This window comes from Suncus etruscus, chromosome 15 (genome assembly GCF_024139225.1).
Source record: "Suncus etruscus isolate mSunEtr1 chromosome 15, mSunEtr1.pri.cur, whole genome shotgun sequence".
NCBI classification, from domain to species: Eukaryota; Metazoa; Chordata; class Mammalia; order Eulipotyphla; family Soricidae; genus Suncus; species Suncus etruscus.
Window position 1 is genome coordinate 53,833,480 of NC_064862.1, and position 11,697 is coordinate 53,845,176.

Here is an 11,697-nt window from a genome sequence, read left to right on the forward strand (position 1 = left end):
GGGTTTTAAGAAAAATGAAAGGCATTCTTGCAATAATAATTTTCGACACAAAAGAGAGAAGGGCTGGAAGTTACAGCTCACCTCATGAAGCTCACCACAAACAGGGATGAGTTTAGTTAGAGAAATAACTACATTTTGAACTATCCTAATAATGAGAATGTACGAGGGAAATAGAAAGCCTGTCTAGAGTACAGGCGGGGGTTGGGTGGGGAGGAGGGAGATTTGGGACATTGATAATGGGAATGTTGCACTGGTGATGGGTGGTGTTCTTTACATGACCGAAACCCAAACACAATCATGTATGTAATCAAGGTATTTAAATAAATATATTTTAAAAAGGCACTGACAGAACTTTACAAGAAAAAAAAAACACCTAACCCCATCAAAAAATGGGGAGAAGAAATGAACAGACACTTTGTCAAAGAAGAAATACAAATGGCAAAAAGGCATATGAAAAAGTGCTCCACATCATTAATCATCAGGGAGATGCAAATCAAAACAACTATGAGGTACCATTTCAAGCCACAGAGATTGGAACAATCACAAAGAATGGCAATAAGCAGTGCTGGCGGGGATGTGCGAGGTATAGTCACCTGTATATGAGGGTCCAATAAAAACCCTTTCCCTATCAAAAGTTCATAAAATAATTAAACTCCTGCAACCATACTTCCAGAATTTCCTAGGTTATTAAGCTTGCTTTTGAACTCCATCAGAAACCCACATATTCCACTGCATCAGCTGGGAGAACTCAGTGGGTCTTGGCAACAGTATTAAAGTCCTGAGGGGTCCAACACTCACCTTTATTCCAGGTAGTAAGGAATTCAACACAAAATGAAGGAAGTAGATCATAATTTGAGCACATCTTAAATAAATAAAGATTCCATGTTTAAACCCACATAGGTTGAAATTTGGATGTTTCCCTGATGGAAAGGACCCTATTTTGAATCTGTACTCATCCTGCACTCCTATGGAGTTGCAGTGGGGAAGGTGAAGGGGGTAACTCTACACAGACCTGCTTTCTGACTCACCATCTGGTTGGACTATGGCTGGGTCTTTTCTGGCACTTTTTTTCCATCTGGTATTCATCTCAGTGACTGGCAATTCTTCTGGCCTAGTGCTAGTGGAGAGTGGCAAGTTACCAGCCTCAGGGCTTTTAGCTTGACCATGTATCACTACTGGGAAAACACTTTTGTTTTCTGAAGGCATTTAGGAAAAGTTGAAGGTGTTTTAGAAAGCTTGGACTTTATGCATGGTACATATAAATTATAATGCCAATTAGAATTAATACCAAAATGACCAATATGTAAATTGCTACTTCAGTAATTTTTATCTTGATTTTTGTAATAAAGAAGGTAGCAATATATGTGAAGAAAGGTCAGGGTCTCTCAATCCAAAGCCAAGTATTGTCATAACTTTGAACCAAATAGGAACTAGCATGTTTATCTAAGTTGAAATTATCCACTTGAGTAACCATGAAATCACCCCCAGAGAATATCTCACCAGTTATAGAGGATGTCCCTATTCCAGAATCCAGGTGAAGCAGAAACCTCATGCCCCCAATTGCATGGGTCTAGAAGCAACCGCCAACACAGGAAATAATCCACACATTATTGAAGAGAACAAAACAGGTTCAGGGGACCAGTGAGGTGGCGCTAGAGGTAAGGTGTCTGCCTTGCAAGCGCTAGTCAAGGAAGGACCGTGGTTTGATCTCCCGGTGTCCCATATGGTCCCCCCAAGCCAGAGGCAATTTCTAAGCGCTTAGCCAGGAATAACCCCTGAGCATCAAACAGGTGTGGCAAAAAAAAAAAAAAAAAGGCAGGTTCAGGGAAGTTCCACCACAAGCTTTCTGCTCACTAGGGAAAGATACCAGCAGGCAGATAGACTAGTTGTGGAAATGGAAACTGCAAGCAGCTTCTCCCTGTGACCCAAGGTCTTTATTGAAAAGAGAAAGACCACAAGTTGGGTAGAGAACAGGTATGGGTAAGAGACCAATCCAGAGGTACTTCTAGTCCATGAGTTACAAGCACAAGCAAAGAAAACTAATCCTAAATAGAATGCCAAACAGTTACTCAACAAATATTACTAATCATGAAAAAAGAATCAAAGTTCCGATACATGCTACAATTTGGATGAACCGTGAAATATTGTGCTACATTAAAGAAGATGGTGTCTTGTATGATTCCATTAGTATGAAATGTTCAAAACAGGAAAATTCATCAAGTCAGATCAAAAGAAACAATAACACATAATAGAACAGGTTTTCTCCTGTGGAGGGAGACTGTTCTAAGCATGATACTAATCATACAGCTCTGTGAATACAGAGATGATATCTTTCTCATTGGCCTGTATCCTTTAAATAAATGTGCTGGATGCTATGTGAACTATATCTTTTTTTTTTTGCAAGAGGTAGGGAATGTCTGGCCCACAGATGACAGTGCTCAGGGCTTAATCCTGGCTCCACATTCTCAGATCATTTCTGATGGGGTTTAAGGAATGAAATGAGCAGCCAGGAATCAAACCTGAGTCAGCCACAAACTTGGCAAGCATTATTCCCACTGTACTATCATTCCAGCCCCTATGGAATATATCTTTTTTTTTTTTTTTTTTTTTTTTTTTTGGTTTTTGGGCCACACCCGGCTGTGCTCAGGGGTTACTCCTGGCTGTCTGCTCAGAAATAGCTCCTGGCAGGCACGAGGGACCACATGGGACACCGGGATTCGAACCAACCACCTTTGGTCCTGGATCGGCTGCTTGCAAGGCAAACGCCACTGTGCTATCTCTCTGGGCCCTATGGAATATATCTTAATAAAAGTATTACTAATAAAACAAAGATAATATCTAGCAATAGAACCAATTATATATATTGGGGGGCTTGGGGTCACACCAAGCAGCGCTCAGGGGTTACTCGTGGCTCTGTGCTCAGAAATTGCTCCTGGCTTAGAGGACCATATGAGATAACGGGATTCGAACCACCTTCCATCCTAGATCAGCTGTGTGCAAGGCAAGTTCCCTACTGCGGTGCTATCTCTCAGCCCCAAACCAATTATATTCTTGTTCAAAATGTGTCTGTCTCTTGGGTTGGTTGCACACAGCCAACCAAAGTTTGATTCCCAGTAACAAATATGGTTCCAAGGAATAATTCCTTATGCTACAAGTAAGTTTATTTGTAAATAAGGCTGCAAGTAAGTACGACTGTGTGTTCCCTAAAAACCAAAAAATAAATAAATAAAATTTAAAATGTGTGTCTGGGAAAGAACATGCTGCACTGGTCACATTTGGAGTGTTAACTTTTAGCTGAAGACAAAAACTGTCACCTGTTAAATGGCCAGAACCAGTAAGTGGTCACTATGCTTTTTAATTGACCACACATTAGTCCAATATCCCATGGGATTAGCCCAGGAGCCCCTGAAAATGTGCTAAACACATTCTTAGCGAGCTCAAGAGTCCTCCCTTTGACCAGGACCTTCACAAGAGAGACCTGATGTTGAAGGAATTAAAGCTGTGACTGACCCAAAACACATGCCAAGTTACTCCTGAGTGCCTACTTTCATTCGGCAGCACGACTACACCCCTCACCCTGGTCCTGGGGCCTGGCAAGCCCCTTCCCCCACCTCAGCCTCAGACCAGCAGGACCTAGAAGGGGGCCAAGACTCTGCTATTTCTGAAAAAATGGAAACTGAGTTCGTTTCTGAGAAGCAGCATGAGCCCCCGCATTCCCGGACTCACGGGGACACGTGTTCATGAGCAGACACATGAACTCAAGGACTGAGCCAGTGCTGGTGTCTGCCACATGTGGTCTGGGTTCTGTGGCCGCTAGTTCAGTCAAGCACATAAATGAGATTATGTGAAAGGTCTTCTCACACACCTCAGGCCAATGTGATTTGCCCCCCAAAAGTTGCCGAGTGAGTCATTCAAATCTTGAAAATTTGGGCCCCCTAATATCAAAGAAGGCAAAGAAGGAAGACTCTGGATCTCCATCTCTCTCCCCACACCACCCACCAGGTGGCCCGTCTCAGATTAGGATTTGGGAACCAAGCTGAAAGTCAGCACCTTCTGCTTACAAGTTCTCTGAAACTTGCGAGCAGAAGCGGGAGAGGAGACCCCCCACTCGGCTCAGAGCCTGGGCTATTCTGGTGTGGGCAGGAAGTGGGCATGGAGGTTTGAACTCTGTGAATTTTTTGTCCGTTCTTGGGGAGAAGGGAATGATAACGTCTTTGCACCTACTGGGGGCAGGCTCCGTTTCCCGGATTCACACCTACTGAGGGATAGGCTCTGTTTCTCATATTCACACCCAGTGACTCTTCACAACCACACTAAAAATTAAGACACACTCTTCAACATGGAAACCGAGGCACAGAGAGAGACCAAAGAAGTGCTCAACTGGGCCGGCTACCTGCTGAGTCCTCCCCACAGAAGGGGAGCCCTGCCAGACATAGCATCCAAGCAGGGAGAGGGCCCCCTTTTGGCTGGCTCCACACCCCTTCAAGCCCAGCTTGTGTTGTGCCTTATTTCTGGGTCCCCAAAACCACCCCTCCCCAGACTCCAAACTGCTCTGCTTGGCTGAGGTGACTCTAACACTCAGTCTCCCTCCAGAGGGTTGTCAGTGGGACCGGATGAGGGGGTGAGTACTAAGGGGTGCGGGTGGGAGGGCGGAGAGAAAAGGTGACCACAGCTGGGGGGCGGGACAGGAAGCAGAAGAGTGAGATAAACAGGGCCCACCAATGTGGTAGGTAGTGAGTCGACTGGAACCGACACCTCCTTTCAGAAGCTGCTGGCATGGCAAGGATGACTGTGTAGGAACAGATCTGGACTTCAGGTAGGGAGGCCGGGGAGCAGGTACCGAGGGCTCCTTTGAGTAGGGAGCTTGAGATGCAGAAGGCAGACCCCTGTGTGGCCTCAAGTCCACTGGCCACTTCCTCACACACACAGTGAAGAGGTGTCGGTGCCTTACAGACACTCAGGGCTGCCAGGGCAGAGAGAGGACAGGAGGGCTGAGACGGTAACCCAGCTCCTGTTGACTAGGAGAGTACTGACTCTCCTAGCACTGGGAGATGAAAAATGGCTGCCCACCTCCTTCTCCCCTCTCCCTCCTTGAAGTGCCCTGACTCTGCTCAGGGTTGACTCCTGTTCAGGACCTCATACACCACATCTCAAAGAGTCCAGGAGGGCCAGGATGGGAGAGGCCTTGGGGGGTGGGGGGTTATGTGACCAGAGGGGATGAATCGTCAGTAAATTTGGAGGAGACTCGAGAGCACCCCAAAAGGAGGAAAAAAATGTTTGGCTTGGGCTAGATCGGGGGTCTCAAACTCAATTTACCTGGGGGCTGCAGGAGGCAAAGTCGGGGTGATCCTTGAGTGCAAAGTCAGTAGTAAGCCTTGAACATAGGAGGGTGTGACCCAAACAACTAAAACAAAACAAAACAAAAAAAGATTCCTCTAGGGCAGGACCTAGAGGGAGGGTGAGTTTGTACGGAGGGCAAGTTTGAGACCCCTGGGCTAAATCAATAGGACAGCAGGGAGGGCACTCACCTTGCTTGTGGCCAGTCCAGGTGCTGTCTCAGGCATAATCTAGAGTTCCCTATTCCTGGCAAGAAGTGATCCCAAGGTGCAGAGCCAGGAGTGAGTCCTGAGTGTCTCTGTATATGACTCAAAAAGAAAAATAGAGGCTGAAGCAATAGCACAGTGGTAAGGTGTTTGCCTTGCACGCCCCAACACAGAACAGACCCCGGTTCAAATCCCAGCATCCTACAGGGTCTTTGGAGCACAGAGCCAGTAGTAACCTGAGTGACGCCAGATGTGAACCAAAAACCAAAAGAAAAGAAAAGAAACCTCAGGCTAACTGTCCAGTAGTTATAGGGGTAGGGGAGACAGTTACATGAGGTGTACCTGCCAGTGTGGCCCAAACAAATCCTGTACCAGATTGCTTGCACACATGGCAAAAATTTCAGAGTAGCTTTCCCTTATTTATTTATTTTTTGCTTTCAGGTTTGTTTTTCTTGCTTGTTTGTTTTTGGGTCACAGCAGGCAGCACTCAGGGGTTACTCCTGGCTCTGTGCTCAGAAATCGCTCCTGGCAGGCTCAGGGGACCATATGAATGGGCCGGCTGCATTGAAGCAAATGCCCTACAGCTGTGTTATCTCTCCGGTCCCAAGGGGTTGCTTTTTGATTTTTGGTCACAATAAGTGGCAACAGTGTCACTCAAGGGTTACTTCTGGCTCTCCACTCAGAAATCACCCCTGGGGCCCGGAGAGATAGCACAGTGGCATTTGCCTTGCAAGCAGCCGATCCAGGACCTAAGGTGGTTGGTTCGAATCCCGGGGTCCCATATGGTCCCCCGTGCCTGCCAGGAGCTGTTTCTGAGCAGACAGCCAGGGGTAACTCCTGAGCACCACAGGGTGTGGCCCAAGAACAAAAAATAAAAAATAAAAAATCACCCCTGGCAAACTCAAGGGGATCTAATGCATATGGCAATCCAATCCAGGTTAGCTGTATGCAAGAAAATCGCCCTATTCGAGGTGCCCCTTTGAGTGCTTTTTTTTTTTCTTTGTTTTGAGGGGAGCTGGATTTGGGGAAGCCACACCTGACAGTTCTTGGGAAAACATCCCTGCTCTGTTCTGGAGACCTTTTTGGATACCAGGGGTAGAACCTAACTGGCTGCTTGCAAGCAGCCAGCCAGGCCCCCCACACCTGCCCTGTCTCTGCAGCATCATGGACGCCCGCCCGCTGCTTCGAGGGGTCTTCCTCTTGCTGCTGCTGCCCGCACCGGTGCCCGCGCCCTGCTTCACCGCCACGCGCTCCGAGTGCAGTAAACACAAGGCCTTCGTGCCCGGCACGGAGCTGGCTGGGGAGGGCATAGACGTGACGAGCCTCAAGCGCTCCGGTTCCTTCCCCGTGGACACACGGCCCTACCTGCGGCCCGATGGCACCTGCACGCTGTGCCGCAACGCGCTCCAGAAAGGTGCCCCGCAGCGCCTGCCTCTGGCACTCACTTACTGGCGCGCGCACGCCCAGGGCTGCCAACACAAGGTGGCACAAGTCAAGCTCAGCTCCACTGAGGATGTGGCCCACGACACCGCCAGCACCATCAAAAACAACTGGAAGGTTGGGCTCGAGGTAAGCCCCCGGCCTGGCATGAAAGCAAGCGTGACCATGGCTGGCTCCCATGCCCAGGCCACCAACTTCGCAGCCTCCAAAGCCCATCAGGACCGGTATCAGTTCAGCCGCGACGAGGTGCAGTGTAGCTTCTATCAGTAAGTTCCGGGGCATGAGTAGAGTCTGGGGGCTGAGAGGGCTAGTCTGCAACCTGGAATGGGGTAAGGGGTCCAGAGAGGACATGTACTGGGAGAAATTTCACCCCCGAGGATTTAGGAATGAATTTCCTGCCTGCTTGGTCAGGAGCCAGGGCAGAGCCAGTGTCGGAACAAGGCACCAGAAAAGATGCCTTGCATGCGTCCTCAGGTGAGGTGCCAGGGATTGAATCCAAGTTGGCTGCGTGCAAAGCAAACAATTCAATGAAAAATTATTGATTTATTTTGGGAACTGTTGGGGCCACATCCAGCAGTGCTGAGGGATTGATCACGTACAATGCTGGAGATTCAAACCAGGCTCACATCCAATATGGACTCATGCAAGGCAAGTGCTCACTCACCTCTTTCGCCTCTACTTTTTCTTTTTTTTTAGTTTTGGTTTTTGGGCTACACCGGCGACACTCGGGGATTACCCCTGGCTCTGCACTCAGAAATCATTCCTGGCAGGCTCAGGGGACCATATGGGATACCAGGGATTGAACACAGGTCTGTCTCAGATCAGCCACATGCAAGGCAAATGCCCTACCACTGTGCTATCACTCCAGGCCCTCTGCCTCTCATGTTTATCATCTAATTCTAGAATATCAGGACTGGAGAACTAGTATAGCAGGGAGGATACTTGAGTGTAGAGGCAGGAGTAAGCCCTGAGCAAGCTCCAGGTGTGGCCCCAAAACAAACCCCCAAAAGTTTAATATAAAAATAAGTAAATAGGGCCCGGAGAGATAGCACAGCAGCGTTTGCCTTGCAAGCAGCCGATCCAGGACTAAAGGTGGTTGGTTCGAATCCCGGTGTCCCACATGGTCCCCCGTGCCTGCCAGGAGTTATTTCTGAGCAGACAGCCAGGAGTAACCCCTGGCCCAAAAACCAAAAAAAAAAAAAAAAAAAAAAAAAAGGTAAATAGGGGCTGGAGCAATAGCACAGCACAGCAGTAGGGCATTTTTGACTTGCACGCAGCTGACCCAGAAAGGACTGCAGTTTGGTCCCCAGTGTCCCATATGGTGCCCCAAGCCAGGAGCAATTTCTGAGCTCATAGCCAGGAGTAACCCCTGGGTGTCAACGGGTGTGGCCTCAAAAACAAAACAGTGATAATAATAATTAATAAAATTAAAATAAGTAATGAAATAAAAAAAGGAAAGAAAGAACTCATTAGGAAAAGTACAAAGATCTCTATAGAGCACCCAAAGGAGTACCAGACGGGGGAGGAAGAGGGGAGGGAGGAAGAGTGGGGGGAGGAAGAGGGTGTCTTCCTGCCTTTGAGAGGGTCTGAGCTGGGACTTTTAAGCAGGTAAAATAGGCCCTATTTCTGCCCTTTACACATGCTCTGGGCCAGCCTGAGAAGTTGCGTTGGTATCCTTTAATTAATATTATAATTAATTATTAATTATATTATATTAATATAATTATAATTAATATTAGAGTTTAGTCACATGTTGATCATAGTATGAATGTTCATGGTCTTGGGGTACAATTATAACATTTCACCAAAGTGCCCAAGACCCTCCAAGAAGGTCTGAAGTCATGTGCAGTTCACTCCAATACCCCAATGGCCCCTGTTTGATAATTTCAGTTTTGTGATCCGGGTCCAAGGGCTGACCAGCACTCAGTACTGTCCGCTGTAAGGGTGTCACTGGAGGGAGGTTAAACACTCATCCCATCACATTGTTACCCTCAGTTTTCGCCTGGTGCACGCCCCTCCGCTTCACCCAGAGTTCAAGAAGGCCCTCAGGATGCTGCCGCCCTACTTCAACAGCTCTAGTGAGCCTGACTACCTGCGGTTTATCTCCAGCTTCGGGACTCACTTCATCCAGTCCATGGAGTTGGGCGGCCGAATCTTGGCCCTCACGGCACTGCGCACCTGTCAGCTGGCCCTGAGTGGGCTCCTGGCTAATGAGGTGGAGGACTGCCTGCAGGTGGAAGCTGAGGCGAGCATCGGCATCCCAGTCAGTGCCATCGCAGGCTACAAGAAATGTGAGGAGACGAAAAAGCAGCACAAGATCACTAACGCCTTCCACCAGACCTACCGGGAACGGTACACCGAAGTGTCAGGCGGTAACCACAGCACCTGGCATGACCTGCTGTTTGGGAAGGAGGCTGGAGCCAACCACTTCTCGGCCTGGATGAGCTCCTTGACACACAGCCCTGACCTGCTCGACTACAGCCTGGAACCCCTGCACATGCTTCTGAGAAGCCAGGACCCCAGGCAGAATGCGCTAAAGGCAGCTGTGAGCAAGTACATCCTGGACAAGGCTCGCTGGCGGGACTGCAGCCGGCACTGCCCCAACGGCCAGCATAAGAGCTCCAAGGACCCTTGCCAGTGCACATGCCAAGCCTCCTCAGCATACAACCGGGACTGCTGCCCCCGCAAGGCAGGTATGGCCAATCTGGAGGTAATGAACTTACGAGCACACGGTTTGTATGGAGACTGGATCACCGCCACTGACGCCTACCTGAAGGTCTTCTTCGGAGGCCAGGAGCAGAGGACAGCGACGATATGGAACAATAACAATCCCCAATGGGCTGGGAAGTTGCACTTCAATAATGTGCTGCTGGCCACAGGGGGCCCCCTGCGGGTCCAGGTGTGGGATGCCGACTATGGCTGGGATGATGACCTTCTGGGGACCTGTGACTACCAGGCAAAGTCCGGCAAGCACGACGTGTCCTGCCACCTCTCCCATGGCTCCTTGCACTTCTCCTACAATGCCACGTGCTTGTCCCATCTCTCAGGGGATACCTGCATGGATTATAGCCCCCATGGGCTATTGGGGGAGCCTCCAGGAAACCGGAGTGGGGCGGTGTGGTGAAAACGCCACCCTGAGATGGTTCTGTATGCCCTGTTTAGAGGCATTTTCAAAGACCATCTCAGGTCTTGAGATAGTCTCATTAAATAAGTAGGAAATGGGCTTTTTCTCTCTTTCTCCCCATGGACCAGCTGAGAATTGCTTTCTAGCTGCCTTCACACACATACACACACACACACACACACACACACACACACACACACACACACACACACACACCTAGTGTTCTTGGCCTCAATGCCAGCCAGTTTAGGTTGACCCAGCCCTACGTTTATTGCAATTCAGAGGGCAGCCAGGCCCAGCTGCTGTTTACTGTCTCCTAAGATCTTCTTCCTGGTGGAGCCAGAATGATAGTACAGCAGCGAGGGCATTTGCCTTGCAGTGCATGACCAGGGTTCATCTGAGCGCCACCAGGAATTTATATATGAGCAGAGCCAGATCTGGCCCTTTCCACTCCACTCCCAAAATGATTAAGATCTTCCTCATGGGGCCAGAGAGCTAATATAGCAGAAAGGAAGCTTACCCTGCATACGGTCTACCAGGTTCTGATCTCCAGCATCCCAAATGGTCCCCCCAAACCCTGCAGGAGTGACCCCTGAGTGTAGAGCCAGGAGTAAGTAAACCCTGAGCACTGCCAGGTGTGGCCCAGAACACAACATTCCTCTTTCACACCTTTTAGTTGGAAAACTCTTTCTCTTCACAGACCAGCTCCCTCAGCCCCAGCTGCAGTTTGCTCTGTCTTCTTTGTCCACTGAGCTTGGCTTCCCCCAATGAAACAATGACTCTCTGGCCTGTCTGCATACAACCCAGCAAGGAGACCCATGAAAGATAACATTGATGGTTGGGGAGGAGGAGGGACCAAACACAGTTCCAGAGACAAACTTCTCCTTGAGTGAGTGGTGACTGCAGTCCTTGAATGGGGTATCTCCACTCCATGGGCCTATGAAGAATGTAAATAAAATGTGCATTGTGGTTGGTTTTTGTTAGGTGTATTATTTTAATTGGTTTTGTTTTGTTTGGGGGTTTGGCCTTTGTTTGCTTGTTTTTGTCATCCCTCTTAGATTTGAGAAATAGCAGCATCTATTCTGTAAGAAGTGGCATTGGACATGCAAGTCATGGCTGGCTAGGTGACCACAGGGGCTGATGAGGAGTGAGTGGGAGGGAAAACATCTCACCTATGAGCTTTCAGATTCAGAGTCTCATGTGGAAACATGAGCCCAAGGCTGCCAGGCCTTCTAGCTTCTGAAAAGGACCAGAAATCCTGACTGGAATAGTTGTTACCTTGGTAAAAAAAAAAAAAAAAAAAAAAACTGGAGCCCGAAGCAATAGCACGGTGGGGAGGATATTTGCCTGGCACATGACCCACCTGGGTTCAGTCTCTGTTGTTCCACAAGGTCCCCCTGCCCCCAAGCCTGCCAGAAATGATTTCTGAGCTCAGAGCCAGGAGTAATCCCTGAAGGCCACCAGGTGTGGCCCTAAAACAACAAACAAAAACAACAAAAAGAACCCAGAATGCAAAACAGGGAACTGACCAAGAGAACATATATGTTTGGCCAGAATGATACATTTAAAAATTCTAATTTTTACCCATTT

The 11,697-nt window shown here is 48.6% G+C and overlaps 1 protein-coding gene across 1 annotated transcript; it reads left to right on the top strand.

Moving 5' to 3' along the window:
• Nucleotides 1–6,707: 6,707 nt before the first annotated feature.
• PRF1 (perforin 1) lies at nt 6,708–10,107 on the top strand. The gene is made up of 2 exons (XM_049789149.1): nt 6,708–7,249; nt 8,979–10,107. Exons 1-2 carry the CDS (start codon nt 6,708–6,710, stop codon nt 10,105–10,107), a joined length of 1,671 nt encoding a protein of 556 aa, XP_049645106.1.
• Nucleotides 10,108–11,697: the final 1,590 nt, after the last annotated feature.